Genomic DNA, 23,853 nt, shown 5'->3' on the forward strand with positions numbered 1-23,853 from the left:
CTATAACTGGTTCCTGGGATACAAATCCTTTGTAGGTGTGCATAAAATCCAAAAAGCCAGAAGTGGCCTTACAATGAATCTAAATGACTGTTCAGAATCAGGCCTTCACTTTTTATGTTTTTGTTGCTGGCAATAACACCCATTAGTCACTGATAATGGAGAATTTCTCATTCATTTTTTGCCATATGTTATTGACTTAAACATGCCTCTTTCAAGCAGAGGATGCCTGTGCGTAGGTGATTCTAAGTAAAGCAGTGCTATGTTCTACAATTAAACTTGCTGGAAATTGGATATAGTGCAACTGGATGTGTTAAGGGTAAATCCATATTTACTTCTTGAAAGCATATATAAAAAAATCTAGTGTCTGCTTGCCCACCTTGTGTCCTACTCTTACTGGGTTTTTTTTATCCCTTGTGAGTCTTCACCAGAGCTGAACTGTCAACCTCGGTCATCCCCTTTAGCCTGACAAAACAACCTGAGAAAATCTTTTGGTTTGTTTTGGTTTCAGGCATTTTGACCAAAATGTGTGTGTTTTCAAATTGTGTTAAAAGGAAAAGTTCCAATCTAACTCGAAATTTTTCAATTACTGAAAACTTTTGGGAAAGTGTTTGGTTCAACCACCAAACCAGTTTTTCAGAATTGCCAGTGATCCAAAAAATCTATTCTTCACTCTGCTCAATCTGTGCCTTGATTTCTATTTCCACTTAGGCCAGTAAATCTCGAACTTCTCCACAAGTTGTTTACACTGTTGTAGATATCACTGTGAGAGTCTAACTTTAAAATGTAAAGCAATGGCAGTCTTCAAAACCTGTTCCATGTGAGTTGCATAATTTCAAAAATAGTCTCCCATGCTCAGCCATCAATAGATTTGTGTTAGCCATTAATAACATTTACCGTATATACTCGAGTATAAGCCGAGTTTTTCAGCACAGTTTTTGTGCTGAAAAATGCCCCCCCCTCAGCTTATACTCGAGTCAGCCTCCTGCTCGCGGGCGGGCTCAGCGCGTCTCTGTCGCCGGCTGGGTCTAGACGCGTGAGCCCGGAGCTCCGGCCCCCCAGCCCCTGCCCTCCTGACCCTCTCAGCCCCCCTGTCCCCTTGTCCCCCCAGCCCGTCTCCTCGTCCCCCCCCAGCCCCTGCCCTCCTGGCCCCCCTGTCCCCTTGTCCCCCCAAGCCCCTGCCTTCCTGGCCCACCCAGTCCCTGCCCCCTCGGCCCCCCAGCCCCTGCCCTCCTGGCCCCCCAGCCCCTGCCTGCCCGGCACCATGGGCCCTTGCCGCGTGGGAGGAAGGGCGTTTGGGGCCGTTCGCCATGACGCTCAGGTGCAGCGCTGAGCCCGGGAACAGCTGAGCTTGGGACCAGCCGCTGCTCCCTGCTCCCCCTCCTCTCCCCTCCTGTGGTAAAATCCAGCCAGCACCGGCGCCAGCACCGGCACCCGCTCCCCCCGCTGGCTCATTGGCCCATCGATGCCCGGCTCTGGTCTCTCACAGCCCCCCCCCCCCCCCCCCCCGCTGGCTCGTTTAGAGGGGGCTCGTTGGCAGGCGAGGGGGCCGGAACGTGGGGGCTGCGGGGTGGGGGCGGGGGCGGGGGCGGCGGGGGCTGAGCTGGTTGGGCCGAGTGTCCGAGCGTCTCTGATAGATACCGAGATTTTATTGGTATCTATCTTCATTTTTTACATTTACCAGTAGCTGCCTCATTTCCTACCCTAGGCTTATACTCGAGTCAATATTTTTTCCCAGTTCTTTGGGGTAAAATTAGGTGCCTCGGCTTATATTCGGGCCGGCTTATACTCAAGTATATACGGTATTTATATCCGTGTGTAGAGGCCCTGTCTGAGATCAATACCCTATTGTGCTGGGTACTACATGTACATATTAAGAAACAACAAAGTTTTTTCCAAAGAGCTTTACCACCTAAATAAACAGAGAAAAGGTTAGGAGAAAGGAAGTATTATCACCATTTTACAGATGGGGTACAAAGATTGTAAAATGCTGTAGGTTATAGAGAAAACCTGTTGCAAAGTCCTCATTTCTCAAGTCCCAGTCCTTTCCTTAGCCACAAGATCATCAGATTTCTGCAGATGCTGGCTCATGCCCTAATGCAGGGCTTACCTATTGTGCTTCCTAGGTTTTAAAAAAAAAGGGAATTTTTACTGTCCATTTGTGCTTAGAGTTCTATTCCTTTCTCTTTCCCAGACTTAACTACTTTGCTTGATACATTTTTTTTAAACTAATGATTACCGTAGTTCTTGATGGTTCTAGAAATCCAGGACTTCATTGAAAAATCTTGTTGAAAAATCTTGTTAAACAAGAATACCAAAGTCAGCACATTAATTTGAACACATTATCAGTAAATATAAAATGTAAAGCTTCTCAATGTGTGTGTAAATCAAAAAGGTTCCAAAATGCCTGTTGTGAGCTGGACTATTTGCTTTTGAAAGTGAAATCAAATATGTGAATTAGATTTTTAAATAAAGTTGAATCTAGCTCACTTTTGGCTGTTACCCCCCCCCCCCCCCCATACAAGTACTGTAAGTAAATAGCATTGTGCACAATGCTATCTCAGGAGGGGTGCATTGGTAATGCATCAGTTTTAAAAACTCTTTTTTATTGTTATCCAAAAAGTGAGGGCATATGCCTCTGAACAGGGTGACTTAAAATATGAACCGGTGTGGCTTGTGCATGCATGGCCATAGTTTCTAGGTCTTATTTTGCAAAATGCAGGCTTACTTTCCTGTATCCTAGATTGTACTAAACGTAATATATGCCTGGATTATACTGGCTGGGCTGGTGCACAGAGGATTGCCAGCCCTCCATGACTGTTTGGGAGTCTCTGGGAATTAAAGATTAATCTTTAATTAAAGATAGTCATGTGATTGAAACCTCCAGGAATACATCCAGCCAAAGCTGGCAACCCTACCTGCATGACTTGTCAATCGCGTGAGGTGGGGTTCTCATCCTTGTTCTGTGTTTTCACTGTACTCAGGACAATCAGGCCCTGGTCCATTGAATGGCCCCTGCTAGCTTCTCAGGAAGGTAGCCAGGTGTCGGGTATTGACAGCTCCTGTCTGATTTTAAAAAAAATTCAGAAAATACCAGACACTTAAAATGTCCGTTATTTTCTGATTTATTTTTTTTCTCAGCCAGGGGGCGAAAATACCAGACTGTCCAGGGTCAATACTGGACACCTGGCAACCCTACTCAGTCAGCAATCGGGGCCCAGCCCCCCCTGCCTCTTCTCTCCCCCCCCCCCCCCCCCGGTTCTGCAGGGGAGCTGTCTGGCCCGGAGCAGGGAGGGAGGCAAAATGGCCCCTGGCTGCTGGCAGCCTCTTAGGAGAGGCAGAGCCCAGCCCCTCCTGTTCTTAAAGGGGCCATGGTGTGTGTTTTCATTAAAAAAATTTTTTTTTGCGTAACTCTCTCTGGGTCTTTTTTTCCCCAACAAAAATTTTTCTGTGTGTGTGTGTGTGTGTGTGTGTGTGTGTGGTTTTTTTTTTTAAGGCAAGCTTTAGCGCTTGTCTCCCAGATCCTGAGGTGATGCATCCACTGGTCTGTTCCTGGGGCCATTTGTTACATGGATGGTCAAGAATGGAATTGTCTAGCTACAGCAACAAAACATCCGTGAGACCATATGATTTAGGTTGTGTCCGATTCTTTGCTGAAAATCTACATCCTTAGGATCAATGTGGGCTTTGGAAACAAATCTTTGTTCTGCCTGGACCTTCATTTATTTAATTTCATGATAAAAGCCTTGATGTATCTCTAGCTACGAGAGGCCGATGCTGTGAGAATGTTCTGTTCTCCTGATGGCTGGCATGTTTCTCAGCGAGACTTGATAGGAAAAGTGGGTGGTTTCTCTGTAAGCAAAAAAAAAAAAAAAATGTGGCCAGTCTAACAGCTGTCTTAAACCTGGACACAACAGGAACTCTAGGGCAGTGAAACATCTCTTTGCAATTCCTTAATTACAAAAAAGCACAATTTATATTTCCAATGGAGTTGGGCCTGGGGCTCTGCAGATCTGGGTTCAGTTCTGCCCCTTCTACAGCCTTTCTCTGTGACCTTGAGCAAGTCACTTATCTTCAGTCTGTATCAGTTCCCCATCTGTAAAATGGAGATGATTCCAATTCCTTTTCCCAACCATGTACCTGTCTTGTGTGTTTAAACTATAAAATCTATTGGGATATAGAATCATAGAACACTAGAACTGGAAGGGACCTTGAGAGGTCATCCATTCAAGTCCCCTACCCTCATAGCAGCACCAAGTACCTTCTGAATCATCCTTTATAAATGTCTGTCTAACCTGCTTATCCACAACCTCCCTAGGCATGCATTGGCTCCTGCCATCTCAGCCTAGCATTATGGGGCAGTAATCTTGGTTGGGCCTTCTGTGTTACCAATAATACAAATAAGTCTGATTCCATAGGGATGTGCATAGCAGAAGTAATTATTCAAGTTGGCTGGCAAGGTCATAGTTAACTATTCTACATCATGCTCGTCTTAGACATATTATTTGATACGGAGCTTTAACTGTTATTTTCATCCTGCTGTAATGTATTGGAAGCTTGGCTCCAATTCTTGCTTGGTAAAATGCATGCCTTTCTAAATGTAATAAGGATGTTTTCCAGAAGGAACAGTGCAGAGGGATTTATAGCCTACTTGCTTCTGGAATGCCAAAGTTAAACAGGGGTCATGAATAATAAAGTTATTTTATTGATCATGATTGATCAATCAATAGCCTTTAGAAAGGAGGGAGGTTGGTTGAATGACAGTCAATATGCTATGTTATAGCTCTCCATTGACTTATATCACTTACTTGAATGGTTTTTTATTTGTGATTATAATTCTCTGTTAATATGTTCCCCTTGCAGGATGAACTTGACCTTACAGACAAACACCGAGAGGCCATGTTTGCACTTCCGGCAGAAAAGAAATGGCAAATCTACTGCAGTAAGAAAAAAGTAAGAGACTTTGGGTGGGTGGGGGTGTGTGTGTACGTACGCACACCTATGAGAGAGAAATTGATTTGGATTTGTCTTCTGTTTTCCTTATTTTATGGAAAAGTTCTCTAACATTTATTAGAAAGTGGTAACCTTTCTATACAGCTTGCAGAATCATCCTGTGGGGTTTGAATGGGAACGTATCTGTACTATGAAATACTAGAGAATCCCCCAGGAAGAATATGTAAAAGGCTCTCCTTTGCCTGCTACATTCGTTACGATTTTAGAATACCCTTCTACAAAATTGTAATATATTTCTGTAGTACTCTAATGGTTTTATCCCTTTTAAGTCCTAGGAGACTTCAGTGTAAAAGATTTTTAGCCTCCCAATTAGGGATGTAAGCGACTAGTCGACTACCTGATAAGCAAATGCTTATCAAGTAGTCAAGTACGAACTTGACTAATCGTTTCCTCCCACTTGCTGCCTCTCAGAGAGAGGCTGCAAGGCAGGTGAAGGGGAGCACGAGTAGGTGTGTGTGGGGGGGGGGGGGGGGAAGAAGAGTCTGCTTAAAAGCGGTTTTCCCCCCAGCACTATCTCTGCAGGGGGAGCAGGAAGGGGCAGAGGGGAAACTGCTGAGCGGGGATTGAAAAGTCCATCTCGTGCTGATCCAACTGCTGCACCTCTCTCTTTTGGAATGTACAATTGCCACCTGCAGCTCTTGTACATTTCAAAGGGAGAGGCATAGAGGGGAACCTGCACCAGTGGAGACTGCTTCCCTCTTGCTGGTGCAGGTTCCGGCTGCCTCTCTCCCTTTGAAATACACAAGAGCTGCGGGTGACTGCACATTTCAAAGGGAGAGGGGGCAATATCACTACCAACAGCATTCCTTACACAGATAAGAGGTTATGAGAACCAATCTCACCAAATCTGAACAGGTTCTTCCCATCCCCAAAGGACCAGTCACATTCCCAGGTCAATTTGTAACTTAGACTCTTACCCAAAAGGCACGCCAATTAACAGCTCCCATCTGGCACCCCATGCTGCTGCCTCTGTATCAGAGGCAGCAGCGTGGAGGGGCAGCGGACTCCTTGGGAGTGGGACCAGAGTGCACTGGCTTTTGGCCCCACCCCTGGGAACTGTAGAATAGTTGACTAACCAATAAGAATCCGTGAGGTCAACTATTCAGTAACCAATATTTAACACCCATAGCCCATGCCAGTCCTATAGAATCTAAAATGTAAACATTTATTCATAAAAGGAAAAAAGTGAATTAATTATTAAAGGAGGAATCCAATACAACAATTGCAGAGTTGTTGATTCAGGCTAGTAGCAGTGATGGAAGAAATTGCTGGCTTCAGTCAAGTCTCTTGAGTACATCCACAGCCTGGACGAGTCGTTCAGTCCTTTGTTTAGAGCAGGGGTCGGCAACCTATGATTGCAAGCCATATATGGCTCACTTAAGAGCCAAATGTGGCTCTCAGCTTGAGCTCAGTCCCCTCTTTACCTCCCCCACAAGGGGGAACACGGGCTGGCAATCCAGCCCTGCGCCCCTTGCAAGATTGGAGCCAGCCCCAGCTTCCTACTGGGGGGAAGGGTGGAGAAGGCCCCAAGCCTCACTGTGCGATCGGGGAAGAAGCCAGAGCCACAAATGGCTCCATGTGCATGCACACTCCCCTTCCTCCTCTCCTGGCAGGGGAACAAAGCAGCACACAGACACGCTGCCTGAGGCTTTTCCCGCTGCTCCATTGGCCAGAATCTGGCCAATGGAGCAGACGCTTGAGAGCAGCGCGGGGTGCAAAAGCCGACCCAGCCCCATCTTGTCCATGGAGGACCTGCTGCTGCCATGGCTGTGTCCCTGCTGCTTTGTGCACTGCTCCGCCCCCGCCTCTCACCATTCACGCGGCCTGTGCACTCACACCCGCCGGAGAGCCCCGAGGGGCTGCTGGAGTACATCACTGGCATGAGCACCTTCTTCCTGGGGCCAGCGGGCTGGATCCTGGCCTGCCTGGAGCGCTACAAGAAGCACAACTGAGCGGGCCTGTTCTCATCCACTCCTGGACCCACTGGCTGGACTCCCTGTGCTCCTGGCAAGGCATGGCCTCCATGCCACACTCAGCCCTGTAGCCACTGACTTTTTCCGTGACCCATATGGAGCAGCGGCTGGCTGGCTGCCACGTGGGAGTGACTTGCATCTGTTTCAGTGAATAAATCCTGTTACAGACACTGGGGAAAAAAATGCCACCCAGACCCTGCACCCCCAGCCTGCTCCTGCCCCCTCTCCTCTGGCCAAACACCCTACCCCCAGCCTGCTCCTGCACCCCCATCCTTATCCCACTCACTGGCAGCTCTGTCCCGCACACTGGACCCCTCATTTTTGGCCCCACCCTAGAGCCTAGGGGGTCCACAAAATCCATTAATCCTGGAATCCCTTAATCTGTCCTGAGGCATTAAACCTCAGTCCTCCCTTCTGCATGGGACTGGAGTGCCAGGGGAGTGAGGTGTCTCCGTTGAGGGCCACAGCAGTGAGGGTTGGGTTTTTTGGTAGGGTTGTTTTTTCGCTTCTCACTTGTGTGGTCCCCAATTGATTTTTCTGTGGCCCTTGGCCCCAAGAAAGTTCCCCACCCCTGCCATAAAGATAATATTGAAACCTTTTGTGTTGGACATAATATTTTACTTTATTTAAAAATGAAGCCTGAGCAATAAGCCCCCCCAGCATCGTAACATTCCTGCACCTTCCAGTACCCCAGCGCTGAAGCCATCATATACCTGAACCCCCTGCCCGGAGTCCTTTGTATCTCCACATCCCTAGTTCTCTGCCATAACACTCCTGCACCGCCCCAACACTGTGCCCTGAGCCCATCATCTATCCGAACCCCCTGCCCTGAGCCCCTCCTACACTCCAACCCAGACTCCTGCACCCCCACATCCCTAGTTCCCTGCCATAACACTTCTGCACCCCACACCCCAATGCAGTGCCCTGAGCCCATCATATATCTGAGCCCCTTCTACACCCCAACCCAGACTTCTGTACCCCCACATCTCCAGACCCCTGCCATAAGGTTGACAGAAGGCGGCTTGAATATGTGCATGAAGCTGGATTTAACTAGTTATGATGTAAACGTCAAAGAAATGTGTGAAAAGATGCAGCAGCTGAAGTCCCATTAATTAGTCTGAGTTCAATGTTTCATTGATGCTCTTATTAATCATCATGTCAATTATCAATAATAGTAAGTGGTATATTTCCAGTTATGCAAATGGGCATTCTTACATGGCTCTTTGTTGACCACTTGTTCTGAATGTTGATGTGGTTTGGCTCTTGGGTTTGAAAAGGTTGCCAAACCTTGGTTTAGAGCTTCAGTTTGTAGCAAAGATCTTTCAGAGTAAGGAGCATGACTGAAAACCAAATGGAGGAGTCCTCAGGGCCTTGTATATCCTTGGCCATGTGGAGGGAATCCCATTGTTCTCACTGGAAAAGTAGGCCACAAGATAAAGTTTGTCAATGAGCCCATCACTTGTCCGTACATGACTGTTAGCTTACAGATAGAAGCTGTTGTTCCCGTGCTAGGCTGATGTTCACAGGAAAGCTCATCCTGTATGAATTGGCACCTTCCACAATCCATTGTCAGTCAAGTAGTTCTCTTCAGTCTCAGTACTTCCTTCACAAAAGGCTGGCCAAACCTCCTTTTGGTGTGTCCCAGAAGCAGACATTTGAAATGCAAGTACCTAGCCAAAACTCATAACTCCAAATACAAAAATGATGTGTGCATACAAATAGCCTAATCGTAACCAGCAAAACAAAAAGCTTTACAGTGACACCTCGCTTGGCTCACTTTTATGCAAGATTGGTTGCAAATCTGTTAACTGTGTTTGTAACAACATATTTTAATCGGATAATGTCACATTCAGATCCTAACGCCACTCTACCTTCTCAGGGTGTTTCTACACAGCAGCAGGATCTGCGGATTTGATAGGTGTACCCATGCTAGCTCTGATCATGCTTAAAATATCAGCATAGCTATGGTGGCCCCTTTGTACGCTCCCAGGAGAGACCCTAGCTGTGTACACAGATGGGTAGCCTGTGCTACCACCCACATCACCATGGCTATCTTGCTCTTCTTAGCACTATAGCCCAATCAAAGCTAGCCCAGGAGCAGCTACCCACGCTGGAAGATCACTCCTCTAACTGCAATGTAGAGGTACCTCCAGTTGTAGCCAGAACCTGTTTTGCTGTGAAAGGCACTGGCATAGGGAGGGCTCTGCGATGCCATGGGACCCTTGATACGGACTGTGGCTGCTGTTGACATTCAGGGTTGCACTAGAGTCTCAGAGGCACGTGATACCTGCTTCAAAGCCTTGTCTGCACAAACCAGTGAAGCGTCAACAGGCATGCCAAGATTTTTTTTTTAAAAGCTGTGGTGGTTGATAAAAGAGCCTGGAGCATGTCAGAGCCCTGAGAGCGCTGGCTTTTCTGACAGGATGGGAAAATGGGTCACTGCAAGCTTGAGGGAAGAGCAACTGTATTATTTTAGGGTGGAAGCCAACGGGACTGCACAGTGGCCTGTTAGCTGATCTGGCTCTTACGACTGGCATCCTGTTTCCCCTCTCATTGAACACAAGAGCAGCCATACAGGGTCAGACATGTGGCCCATTTAGACCAGTATCCTGTCTTCCAGCAGTTGCCAGTGCCGGGTGCTTCAGAGGGAATGAATAGGTCTCAGCTTGACAAAGCCCTGGCTGGGTTGATTTAGTTGGAATTGGTCCTGCCTAGAGCAGGGGGCTGGACTTGATGACCTTCTGAGGTCTCTTCCAGCTCTATGGTTCTATGATTCTAAGAACAGAACCTTTTTGGGGGCGGGGCCTGCTGACCCACAGAAAAATCAGTTGGAGGCCACACATAAGCAAGACGCAAGCAAACAAAAAAACCCTCCATAGAATCCTAGAACTGGAAGAGACCTCAGAAGGTCATCAAGTCCAGCCCTCTGCTCTAGGCAGGACCAATTCCAACTAAATCAACCTGGCCAGGGCTTTGTCAAGCCGAGACTTAAACACCCCTAGGGATGGAGACTCCACTACTTCCCTAGGTAACCCATTCCAGTGCTTCACCACCCTCCTAGTGAAATAGTTTTTCCTAATATCCAACCTGGACCTCTCCCACCACAACTTGAGACCATTGCTCCTTGTTCTGCCATCTGTCACTACTGAGAACAGCCTCTCTCCATCCTCTTTGGAACCTCCCATCAGGAAGTTGAAGGCTGCTATCAAATCTCCCCTCACTCTTCGCTTCTGCAGACTAAACAGACCCAAGTCCCTCAGCCTCTCCTAAGTCCCCTAATCATTTTGGTTGCCCTCCGCTGGACCCTCTCCAATGTGTCCACATCCTTTTTGTAGTGGAGGACCCAGAACTGGACACAATACTCCAGATGCGGCCTCACCAAAGCCGAATAAAGGGGAATGATGACATCTCTGGATCTGCTGTCAATGCTCCTCTTAATGCAACCTAATATGCCATTAGCCTTCTTGGCTACAAGGGCACACTGTTGACTCATATTTAGCTTCTCATCCACTGTAACCCCCAGGTCCTTTTCTGCAGAACTACTACTTAACCGGTTGGTCCCCAGCTTGTAACTATGCTTGGGATTCTTCCGTCCCAAGTGCAGGACTCTACACTTGTCCTTGTTGAACCTCATCAGATTTCTTGTGGCCCAATCCTCCAATTTGTCTGTCATTCTGTACCCTATCTCTGCCCTTAAGCGTATCTACCTCTCCCCCCAGCTTAGTGTCATCCGCAAACTTGCTGAGGGTGCAATCCATCCCCTCATCCAGATCATTAATAAAGATAGAACTGAACCTTGGGGCACTCCACTAGAAACCGACCGCCATCCTGACATCGAGCCATTGATCACTACCCGCTGGGCCCGGCCTTCTAGCCATCTTTCTATCCATCTTACCGTCCATTTATCCAATCCACAATCCCTTAACTTGCTGGCAAGAATATTGTGGGAGACTGTATCAAAAGCCTTGCTAAAGTCAAGGTATATAACATCCAGTGACTTCCCCATGTCCACCGAGCCAGTTACCTCATCATAGAAGCTAATCAGATTGGTCAGGCACGACTTGCCCTTCGCGAATCCATGCTGACTATTCCTAATCACTTCCCTCTCATCCAAGTGCCTCAATATGGATTCCTTAAGGATCCCTTCCATGATTTTTCCAGGAACCGAGGTAAGACTGACCGGCCTATAGTTCCCTGGATTATCCTTCTTCCCTTTTTTTGAAGATGGGCACTACATTTGCCTTTTTCCAGTCATCCGAGATTTCTCCCGATCTCCACGACTTTTCAAAGATAATAGCCAAAGGCTCCACAATGACATTTGCCAACTCCCTCAGTACCCTCGGATGCACTAAGTCCGGACCCATGGATTTATGTACGTTTAGCTTTTCTAAATAGTTCCTAACCTGTTCTTTACCCACCACGGGCTGTCCATCTTCATCCCATCTTGCGTCACTTGGCGCAGAAGTTCAGGAGCCGACCTTGTCTGTGAATACAGAGGCAAAGAAAGCATTAAGTACTTCAGCTTTCCCCACATCATCTGTCACTAGGTTACCTCCTTCATCCATTAGGGGCCGCACACCCTCTCCAAACCTTCACTGAGGTGGCTCTCGACTGAGAAGGAGAAAGATCCTCCCCACATTTCCCTCACACACCAGAGTCCCAGGCTAGTTGACTTTGTGTGTGCTCCAGTCCTGTGGGTATAATGCGGCAGGGGCTACAACGCCAGTGTGGGTTCCCCAGTGCTGGGAGGGGGACCTGAGCCTTGGGTGCCGGATCCAGGCAAGCTAGGGGCTATATCTGGCCCCGGGCCTTAGGTTCCCCAACCCGGCATAGAATGTTGAGCGGCTCATCCCCTGCTGTTCACTCCCAGATTCTGGCTGATGGAGACTTGGAACATTTGCAAAACCTTTAACTTTTATATTTGAAGGGCAGGGAGGGAAGGGAGATGTAGACCGGCACAGATGGCCTCATTTGGCGTGGGGTTGCCTTTCAACTTACCAGACTTTTTGCATTCAGACCAGTCGCTGTGTATGTAGCAAGTACATGACTGGCTCATCTGAATGACATCACATACAACTGCTTAGCCCCCTCTATGGAAAGCTGCGGTGTAACCCTTGGGAGCAAGGCTTTGCAAGATCCCATAGAGACCCACACAATCTTACTGCATGACGGTCCCCACAACAGCAGCTATAGCCACCATCTTGGAATCATGCAGTTTTTCTGGCTCTCACAACTGGCTGTTTTGACAGATTCTTAACCCGATGGAGCTAGAAGCATCACAAGATGGCAGCTGAGGAGAAACAAAACAACCTGACTTATAGGGATTTGAATTGATTATTTAATGGGAGCCATGTAGAGGGAAAAAGCCCCGTGTAATGTACAATAGCAAGTCTGTGGGCAGTAACCCGAACAGCATACATTAAATAGAACAGTCATGCTGCACTTGGATGGATCAGGAAAGGGATTTAAGGATTATATTAGAAAGGCCCTTTGAAGTTGTCACTCCACTGTATGGCTATAATAAAGGGAAATGAGGATACAGAGATGCGTTAGAGGGATAAAATACAAATTTGAAAGTAATATTACTTGACAAAGACTTGTTTTATAACTAATCTTCTCTATTCCCTTTCTCCTAGAAAGGATGATGTTAGAAAGTGTGGAGAGGAAAGGGAGAGATTCCAGCTGTTGAGTTTTTTTGGGTATGAGATCAGGGTAGAGGGAATGAGTTATTTCCATTGAAAAGAGTGCTTCAAGATGACCTTACAAACCCAGTTACAAAGTGAGCAAATAATTCTGCCTCACCTCTTAATTGCAAAGCATCATGGTTCATTTCAGCGGATGTACAAATTCAGCCTGTTGAAGAGCTCCCAAGTCAGATGGGAAATACAAGGTTTGTGCAAAACCTGATTACATGTAGCCATGTGGCATGAGCTGCTCACAAGAATTTGCTGAAACAAATAATAGCACTAAGACTTTTTAAAATTAGCTCTCTGGTAATATAAAACGTTTGTAAAAGCAGGGTAGGAGTTGGGAAGGAACGAGACGTAAGCTGAGTAGATGATAGGATTCAGAACAGTATTAGTAATGTGATTTTATTCTTAAAGTGCAAAGACATATTAATATCAGGTGCAAATAGTGAAATATTGACCAGTGTGCAATTAAAGCCTATGTTTGATGGCTAACATCTTAAGTTTGGCATGTAAAGTCAGGATTCTACTGCAGTATAAACTGGAAATAATTAAGTCCAGAGAAGATTTAGAAAAATGGGTTAAATAGAAATATAAGTGATTCTCAAAAGACTTTTTTTTTACACTCCCAGCTAAATGGCTCCCCTCCTCCCACCACTCCCATGCCTTTCACATGTATGTCTTGGGATCTTCATATTCCAGTTAACAATGTGTTCATCTCTTTATTCAGTGGCTATTGAAACTATTATGGAGTTTGTTTCAATAATTGTATCTCCTTCACTTGAAAACTATGTTCACTGCTTTACCAGAAACCGACAAAAATGATATTTTTAAAAAATCACTTGGAATTTTGCCCTGTTTGGTCATCTGGGTTGAATGAAAAACATTTCACAGCCTGTTTGCATCTAAAATATGTCTGCAATTGTTGTTGCTGCAACAGGTTGAAATGCTATGCCAGATGCAACATTCTGCAGATATTTTAACTTTTCTCACTGTAAGGAACAGAAAATGTTTACAGGCTCTTGGTATTTTTCAATAGGAAATGTTTGTAGTTCTTATCTTTAAAGGTAATTCCCTTTTTAGTTCCAATCACAACACGCTCTTTTGTTTGAGAGGTTTTTCCTAGTCTCTAGCCAAAAACTGCATCTGTTAGCAATCTTTTGGATTTTAAACTCTAGCTTTTTAAACAATGAGCCATCTGACCATGAAAGGCATCTGGTCATGCTGTATTTTCTTATTGTTAGCATAATTTTTAAATCTTGGGAAAAGCAAGGAGAGTGGGTGTGGGAGGTGTTTAGTATTAGAGAAAATAGACTGATGTATAATGCAATGTGCTGATTTGGATGCTGAAGTTATCAGATCAAGGATCAGTCCTATGAAATTTCAGCACTTCTCGGTAACATTTGTGCTAGCAGTACTATTTCACAAGCATTTGGCATGGGGGCAGAGAACATTATTAGTTGCATTTTCATTAAATGGACACCTTCTGAAACTAAGTGCCTGGAGTGAAGCTAAATATTTGAAGGCCAGTGTGGTCAAAATTCTCTGCTAGTGCAAACCTGTCACAGTTCCACTAACTTCAGTGGAGCAATGCTGGATTTAAACCACTGGCAAATTTTGGTCCTGTTGGTTTTAAAATTATGCATACTGCATTCTGAACACCGATGATTTTTTTTGGTACAAATCTGAGTGGGTCTCTAAGATCAACAAGAGAGAAGGCAATTATGTGGCAAAACTAGAATGTGATTGCAAACCCAAAGAAATGTGTGGAGGAAACTCGCAGGCAGGTGATGTACCTGGAGCCACTTTTCATTTGCTGAAATATTGGCTCTTTTTCTTAAACGTCAAGAAGATCCTTCCAGACTTCTGTGGCTGGATTGCTCCATCATGCTTTCATAGCACCATGAAGGAATCCATATAAGATATAAGGATGTAATTACAGTCAGATTTTAGTATGTGAATGATGCTTCTGTGACAGTTACAGCTAGCCCTGCACCTCTGTCCCTTTTTTTGGGCAGAGATCCGGTGTCTTGGATTTGTGGACCTCTCTGCGTGGTTCCCCCTCCCCACCCCCCCACCCCCCCGGTGTTGAGCCTTGGGCCTTTCTCCTGTGGTGGAGCTGTGTAATTCTCCCACTTCTAGATCAGGCGCTAGTCTGCTGTGCCAACTGTTCTTATCCTGCAGGTATGACAGAGTTTGGCCATGTACAGTTCTTTTCTTTGGGAGTCTGGCCAGTGGTGTATGCTGGCCAGACAGCCTTCTTAAAACAAAGCATTGTTTGAGTGGGGGGTACAAATGACTTGGTGAGAGAATGTGTGGGTTTTTGTTTTTTTAAAAAACAGTCTGCATGCATGCCTGGCTTATCTACAATCTACAGTCCCCTGATGGCAACCCCCATAGGATTGATTGTTCCAGACAGTCCAGCAGATGCTGGTCTGTCTGGTTCCCCCTTTTCTCTTGAATCATTTTTAAACCCTACTATGGCAGTGCTGTTCTTCCTGGACTCTGAACCCTTCCTGCTCTAAACCAGGTTGGCTGGAAGTAGAGAAATCCACAAAGTTAATAGTTCGGACAATGTCCTGTAACAGCTCTCCAGTCTTAGCTATTTCAGAGCTATCTTGAGCCATTCTTTTATTTCCTGCCTGTTGTTCCAGACAGCTGTCTACTGTATGAACTCGCTGGGTTAACTCAATAAAGTCCCAATACCCAGGCCAATATATGATGATCATAAAATTGATACAGAGCAGCTCCAAATCCATCTCGACCACAGCACAGGCAGTAAGTGCTGTACTTGTACAGGCGGTGTCCGCTGTACTTGCACAGTCAGCCACAGCCATTCATTCACAGCCACACAGATGCTTCTCTTCCCTTCTCCAGCTCTTGCTTTTGTTCTTTTTGGAGATGCTAATTTAGCCCTTGCCAGGAAACCAAGTGCTGTGGCTAAAGGGCAACAAAACACACTTTCCGTCACGTTGGGATTTGGGTGTGTGAAGGGAGTTGTCTAACACATTGGATCAGAGAACTAGGGGGGCAGCTGCAAAATATAAGGGAACTCCAGGGTCGTTTTGTGAGGTTGCTATGTGGTAGTTTTCTGAATTATTTGCAGGTTGGAGTGAGCTGTTTGTCTTAGAGCTGCTGCAAATATCAAAATGAAAGATTCCATTAGGAAGAGCCCAGAAGATGATGGTTCAAATTTTGCACGTATGTGTGTCACGGCAAGCAAGACCACTTCTAAACAAGGTGGCTGAACAAGTTGTCTTGGGCTTGTCACTACGCTGTGGTGGTGAATGATTGGTGCTTTCGGAAGGCCTAGAGAGAGCAGCGAGCCAGCAGTTGATGCAGCGTGGTTAGAAAGTGAGTGGAGGGACTTGGCCCAAAGAGCATTCTGGTCTTGCCGCCGAGTGAGTAAAAGGAATGCTGAATGCCCCAGGGGCTAATGGGTGGGAGAGGAGGATAGCACCTATTGAGTCGGTCAAAGTTCAAGTCACATTTGTAGCAAAGTGGCACCTTTTTTCTAAGATGAAGTACGTGATGATGACAAAACTGTAGCCCACTGTCAAGCCAGTGCACATCCACCAGAACATACGCGATTACTGAACTTTTCCTGGAAGTTCTAATGAGCCTCCAACTCTCATTGCTACTTCCCCTCAGGCGAGGAGCTTGACTAGATTTGTTAATTAGGCTTGAACAGTAGCCGTTACCAATGACTTTAGCAGTGGTGTCAGTTCATGGTATCTGTCAAGGTCACACTGCAAAGAGAAGCAGGCGGACAGTGGCAGCATAGTGCAGGAGCTCATCGGGTTTATAATTGGTTTCGTCTTAATTTGTGAAAATCCTTAATTTGCTGGGAGTCCCAAATGGAAAGAAATTTGAAGGGAGAGACAGAGCAACAAACAACTGATTATGCTTCTTCATAGTGTTGAATAGTCAGTAACTCCCCTTTTGTTTGTCTTAAAACAGCAGTTCCTAGTAAGCCACAAAAGGACACAGGATTATGAGTGTCAGATTGGGATCTGGCCTCGCTTTTTTAAAAAGCATGAGAGAAGGAAACTTTTACTCAAGGAGTAAACAGCCACTTCACGCTCATCCAGTGCAAAAGGAAAGGAGAGTGGAGGCTTTGTCCAAAGAGATTAAACTATTAAAGAAAAGGAACAAGTTGCGAGAACCGGACCGAATTCTGGAGCTGGCCAGCTGGCCACTTTTAGACAGCAGAGCCCTTGCATTCACCAGAGCATATGCGCAACCTGCCTGTTGAGATCACACAGTGCATAGGATCACTGGCTTTCTATGCCCTGAATGTCTTCTGTTCCTCCATCTGTTCTGTATAGTTACACGGACAATTAGCCCCAGCGTGATTCATGTCTGCCATTCTTTCCTTCCATTAATCAGCAGCAACAGCAAGGTTGCTATTGCAGCCCAGGGGACAGACGAGGGAACCCCTCCTTTATCAGGTGCTGTGACCGCTGTCAGGAGATCATGGACTCCAGCTCTACAACGACAGCTGGCCTCGTGCCCATGCAGAACTTCACGGGGGTGGACAGTGGGGAGTGGTCATGTGTCTCCTCACTGAAGATCCCATGGCCCTGAGCAGCATTTCCCTTCAGTCAGGTGGTATTGATGGGTGGAAAGCTGAACTAACTATAGCATCTATAGACAAGCCCTCAAACCCCTTTTTCACCTTGTTTCCTTCCCCTACCATAACCAATTCCTCTCTGCTCTTTCCTCCCTGCATTATACAAGTAAGGTGGTGAGTCTGCAGGGTACATCCAGATGTCGTTGTCTTGTACTTTTTAGGGATGTGAGATGGGAGGATACATAGGTGGCTCCCAGCCACTGCTTGCCAGGCACGGAGCCCAGCTGTTGGTTATTTTCAGCAACTTGTTGGCCTTGGTTCATCTCCCTTTCCATTTCCAAGGTAATCATCTCAGGGACAAGGGCTAGGAACTTGCTACTATTCAGTGAATGCTGAGATGCAGCTTCACATGTCCAGTGCCTCCCAGTCTGGGGAACTGGGAGATCTGTGGCTGTGCAAAACCCGGAGGGTTTGTGAGCGGGTGCTGAGCAGATGCGCTGCGTTTGTCCGAGTCACTGCTTTGCTGGTACCTGTCTGGAGAAGCATTAAATGAAAAGTATTGCCTCAAAACCAAACAGTGCTCGGCAGCACGATCTCACTGGCAGGCACTCTTAATTCTCACACCCAAAAATTCTCTCTCAACGTGAAGACTTACGAGCTGAGTCTGGTCTTTGCTGTGGGACTTCATCACTGTTACAGAGTGCACCCAAGCCCCGTTGCTGGTGTACTGCAGGTTTTTGCCCTGAATAGTGACAGCCCAGCAACCCTCTGCAAACACCCAAAGGACAAGTCCATGTTTGTGGTGCATTGTCCTTGTTCTTCCATTGTGTGTTGTTACTTTTTTTTACTCCCCAACTTGCAGTGTTAAGTGATCTCCAGTGAGGTTCACCCAGTCATTAGCATGAATTAATGAGGCTCTGCTGCACTTAATTGAGAGGGGTCTTTAAACTGGGAGGCAGAAAAGAGAGTCCAGGGGGAGCTGAGAAAAGGGAAATATAATTTGGCAAGTTAATTATAAACAAAATGTTGTGTCTATTGTGGTGTCCGGCTTTCATCCCTTTGGAGACCTTTTTCTCCCCTCCCCCCCATTTCCTTTCCATCTGACACACACAGCGCTTCCACCTCTTTCAGCAATGCCTGCCTGCCAGCCTGGGACACAGGCATATGTCCTACCCTGTCTGCACATCAGCAGAATGCAGGAAGCTGGGCTGAGCCCTTCAGACACTTCCCACAGCTGTGACTGGGCTGCAGGTGCAGGGGGGAGGGGGAGAAGCTGCAACATCTGTCCAAACAGCATGTGGCTATTGCAAGAGGGGCTGCAATGACAATCACCTGCACCCTCCCTTGTTTATTTCTGTCTTGTAACTCCAGCTGTTGCTTTGTATCTGACTTCTCTTCCCTCCTGCCAGGGAGTCCAGCATGGGGGCAGGGGGTGGGCAGGAAGGGAGAATTCTTGTCATCACACTAGCCTAGCTGCCCATCTCAACGCCGAGGTTTGTGAGGCTAAGCAGCTCTGGCATCTTCCCTGTCGCCCTCCTCTTGGGAGTGTTGAATTCGTGCTAGGAACCAAACGACGAACTGTAGAGGGGTTTGAAGTGCTTGTTGTGAAGGGCAATGATGGGTGCGACAGGCCAGGTGTCTGTTATCCCTGTGGGGCTGTGCGATATTTCCATGCCCAGCTTCCTCGGGGCCAAATAAGACAGCCCCTACTTTGTTTCTCTAGATGTCGTCGCTTTGCTGCGTTACACGACACCCCCCCCAGCTCTGCTTCAGCTTTTGGATCCTCTGAGGCTCCCAGGAAACCATCTCATTTAACCTCTGCTTGTTTTCCCTGCCGGCCTAGAATGCCAGATGGGGAATGGGGTCAAGCGAAGGGTAATTACTCGTTGCCATTCAGCGGGGGAGGGGGCTCCATTAAAATCCGACGCCTCCAGATAAAGTGAAATGAGGCAAGCACAATGGGGACTGTGATAATATCTGAGGTCTGTATTATTATTCTTCACCCCCTCCCCCCAAATACCAGCGGATCCCCTGGAGTATCTGAGGGAGAAACAGATGCACATGCCTGCACTAGGCTCGCTTCACGTGATCCTGAAATACAGTAATTTGGAATGTGGTGACTCGCTGCAGGACAGGTGAGGGTAGAGAGCAAAGGAGGCTGCTGCATCAGAGAGTTAAGTTGGCAGGATTTTGTGATGCTGAAATTCAACCGGGATTCCAGGATTGGCTCCCCTGCTGGCAAGCAGGCAGAAAGCCGTGCGATCCTGACTGACTGCAAGCGTTCTGTGCCTTAGTATAATGCTTGATCATCCTTGTTCCTTCTGTGGTTCCAGTAGCGTAGAAGTCTTCCCTCCCCCCCCCCCCCCCCACACACACACACACCATGCAAGGCAGTGATTCTGTTGGTTTATTTTTGGTCCTAAGCGAGGAGAATGGCAAGTATTGACTTCCCAGAATCATGTCTCGAATATTACAGTCCCTCCTTGGGTTTGTTTGTTTTTCCCCTGAAGACATCCCTATGAACCCTGGTCAGGCCTCTGCCTGCCTTAACGGGGTGGTGTCTTCAAGATGCTGTTGCTGTCTGTGTGGCATACTTCTCTCTAAATAGGGTTTACACTCAAGGCCTCTGAACTTCTACGTTCGTATCCCGTGAATGTGGGAACATTATAGATACTGCAACCTAAGATTAGCCTGAAGCATTGGCTCATAGCCTTTTCCATACCATGATTCTATGTGGCTACAAAAAGTTTCAGAGTTCCCTGGAAAGGGCTGGGTTTATGGCTCACATTGTTAACCGCTGGTCTGCATACAGTTCCCCACCATTGTTAAATCTTGTTCTGTTGTAGTGGTCCATGCAAAGTCAAACTGTAGGACCCGCATTTTGCTTCTGTTCTGAGAGCCAGTGAAAGCATGTTAGAAAATGGCTTTTGATCATCCTAAGACTTTAGTTAGCAAGATGCGGAGTTGGTGCTAAAAGGACCCAAGTGTAGAAATACACTCAATTTCCACATGCGCAAGAGTGCATTTGTTTGCCTGAGTGTGTTAATCTGCCAACCAGCAGAACTGAATTGTAACCGATTCCATTGACTGTGACAGACTTGACTTGAGGGAGAAATTGTGTGTGTGTGTGTGTGTGTGTGTGTGTGTGTGTGCGTACACGTGTGCACACGCTTCATGGTCTTATAGATGGTCCTGCTTGTGAGGATGGAGCAGACAGGAGAGCTCAGTCATGCCTGAATAAACATAGTGCAAATTGGCATGGAGAAATCTCCTTTTACTTCCAGTGAGTTTGATCATTTCTGAGTAATCTGGCATTAGGCACTGCTTGAATCCTCTTGGCTTTTGTCAACCACTTGTACATCACTAGTATTCTACTCCTAAATTCCATCTAGGGCTCATCTAGACTACGCTAAAGTGTCAAAAAAGAATATGCAAATTCTGTGAATTCGCATATCTTCTTCCGATCCCACTTTTGAAAGTAGAGCTTTCGAAAGTGAAAAGTTCGGACGCGGCTTTTTTGGTGAACACCCCCCTTTTTTGAAAAGCCGCATACACCTCATTTTTTGAGGAAGAACGGCTTTTCGAAAAAGGAGGGGGTTGCCGAAAAAGCCGCGTCCAAACTACTTTCATTTTCGAAAGCAAGATTGGAAGAAAATATGCAAATTCCTGTGGAATTTGCATATCTTCTTTTGACACTTCAGCATAGTCTAGATAAGCCCCTAGTGACCAGTTCAGCTCTCAAACTATGATGTGAATGCTCTAATATAGCAGTGACAAACGGTAGCCCATGTTTCCTCGAGTAAATTTTTTTTGCAAATAATTAGGGCTCTCAACAGTTAACTCAAGCAATTAACTCAAAACAAGCTCAAAATTAATCATGATTAATCAGTTTTAATTGCACTGTTAAACAATAATAGAATGCCAATTTTAATGTACTATAAATATTTTTGAATGTTTTTTCTACATTTTCAAATATTGATTTCAATTATAACAATATAAAATGTACAGTTCTCACTTTATTTTTATTACAGATATTTGTGTTGTAAAGAAGATGACAAAATAGTATTTTTCAGTTCACCTCCAATAAGCACTGTAGTGTAATCTTTGTTTTGAAAGTGCAGTTTACAAATGTAGATTTTTTTTTTGGTTACCTAACTGCACTCAAAACAGTGCCTACAACTCCATTCAGTCCTACTTCTTGTTCAGTTAATCACTAAGACAAGTTTGTTTACATTTGCGGAAGACAGTCCTGCCAACTTATTTACAATGTCACCTGAAAGGAAGAACCGACATTCACACAACACTTTTGTAGCTAGCATTGCAAGACATTTACATGCCAGATATGCTAAACATTTGTACGCCCCTTTGTGCCTCAACCACCAATCCAGAGGACATGCTTCTATGCCAATGATGCTTGTAAAACAACAGAGCATTAATTAAATTTTTGACTAAATTCTTAGGGGAGAATTGTATGTCTCCTGCTCCATGGTTCTACCTGCATTTTGCCATATATTTCATGTTATGGTTGTCTTGGATGGTGACCCCGCACATGTGGTTCAATTTAAGAAGGCTTTAACTTCAGATCTGACAAAATGCACAAAAGGTACCAGTGTGAGATTTCTAAAGATAGCTACAGCACTTGACTCAAAGTTTAAGAATTTGAGGTGCCTTCCAAAATCTGACAGGGAAGAGACCTGGAACATGCTGCTAGAAGTCTTAAAAGAGCAGTGCTCCAGTTTGGAAACTACAGAATCCAAACCACCAGTAAAGAAAATCCACCTTCCACTGCGGGCGTGCAGCTCAAATGATGAAAGTGAACGTGTGTCGGTCTGCACTACTTATGCTTGTTATGAAGCAGAACCTGTCAGCATGGAAACATCCTCTGGAATGATGGTCGGAACATGAAGGGACATGCAAATGTTTAGCACATCTGGCATATCAGTACCTTGCAACGCTCCTACAACAGTGCCACGCAAATCCCTATTCTCGCTTTCAGGTTGCATTGTAAATAAGAAGCGAATGCGTTATTTTTCTTAAATGTAAAGCAATTTGTTTGCCTTAGGGTGCATCTACACAGCTGAGCTTCACTTGAAATAAGCTATGCAAGCTGAGCTATGTCAATTGCATCATTTATTTTGAAATTGGGAGCGTCTATGCAGCGCTTATTTCGAAATAGAGCACTTTTTCCCTGAGTTCCCCTACTCCTCATACAATGACGGTTACGGGAGTCGGAGTAAGAAGTCCTCCAGCATGGCAGTATTTCAACATTATTTCAAAATAACTGCCTGCTGTGTAGACGCAGACTAAGTTATTTTTCAATAAAAACAGTTATTTCGAAATAATATTGCTGTGTAGATGTACCCTTAGAGATTTGCTGAACAAGAACTGAGTGGATTGTAGGTTTTTAAACTTTTACTTTATTTGTTTTTGAGTGTGATTATTTACTGCGACAAAGATATTGCACTACAGAGCTTGTAGGAAGTGAATTGAAAAATACTATTTATCCTCTTTATAGTGAAAATATTTGGAATACAAATAATATAAAGAGGGCACTACATACTTTGTATTCTGTTATAATTAAAATCAATATATTTGAAAATAGAAAACATCTTAAAATACTTAAATTGTATTTATTGTTTAACTGTGCAATTAAAACTTCAATTAATTACCGTTATACTGTTGTTACAATTGTGGTTAATTTTTAATTGACTGCATTGCAAATAAATTTTGCATATCAGATTTAATTGAGTAAGCAATAAAGCACTCCATGAAAAGATACCATCTATTTTGTTCCTCTTAGCTAAGTTCATAAATATATATTTTGCCTCTGTATATTTTTTACAGAAGTGATTGTTTTTGCTGATTAGCACCCAAATATTTTCTCCATGAATCACAGCAGCTGCACAGCTCAAGACAGGCTTACGACGCTTTCGCAAACAACCTGCATTCCCATCTTAAGGCTGTGAGAGAGAATGGATGTGCTTATTATAGGGATTAGCGCTGGTATAGTAAAGTATTTGTGCAAAATTCTGAAGTAGAAGCATAAATGACAGTGCAACCAGATGCAAAAGCATTTAGCATATGTCCAATGGGGAGCAATTTTCTTACTATTTAAACAGTGGTTTTGCTCATGAATAGCCCATACCTGTTTAGCTCACTAACATCTTGCACTCCCTTAAAATGCTACTGTCACTTAGCTTATACAAATAAGAGGAAGCAGCTCTTTTATTATAGCAGAAATGTTTGCGCTACACTGTATTAAGCACATTCCTCAGGCTCCCCATAAGAATGCTGTGCTTGAGGTCATCAAACTGAACTCTAAACTGTATTGCTCAGTAAGTTGGCAATAAGATTCTAAATGTACCTCCAAGAAATCCATGGTTTTTGACTTCGTTGTGAGATTCTTGGCAAGGGCTACTTACTGACAACTGACCTGTTAGACACGTGGTCTCTGAAAGAAGAACTTTGTGCATAGGCCTGTATCCACAGACAGCATTGAGGGGGTGCCCAATCCATCTGCAAAGCAGGCAACATGAATGCCAGGTGTTGTGATGTGCTGCTAAATGGGGACGCTACAGCTCCTGTGGCCTCTGCAAATACATACTAGTGA

At 45.4% G+C, this 23,853-nt stretch overlaps 1 protein-coding gene across 3 annotated transcripts in view; it reads left to right on the top strand.

The window, feature by feature from the left end:
- Positions 1 to 23,853, top strand: part of DAAM1 (dishevelled associated activator of morphogenesis 1) — a 196,751-nt gene that overhangs the window by 90,962 nt on the left and 81,936 nt on the right. For all 3 annotated transcript variants that reach the window (XM_075926322.1, XM_075926324.1, XM_075926323.1), the window contains exon 3: positions 4,861 to 4,950. In XM_075926322.1, the coding sequence (XP_075782437.1) occupies positions 4,861 to 4,950 (90 nt within the window). The remainder of the gene's footprint in view (positions 1 to 4,860; positions 4,951 to 23,853) is intronic.

This window comes from Pelodiscus sinensis, chromosome 4 (genome assembly GCF_049634645.1).
Source record: "Pelodiscus sinensis isolate JC-2024 chromosome 4, ASM4963464v1, whole genome shotgun sequence".
Lineage (NCBI taxonomy): Eukaryota > Metazoa > Chordata > Testudines > Trionychidae > Pelodiscus > Pelodiscus sinensis.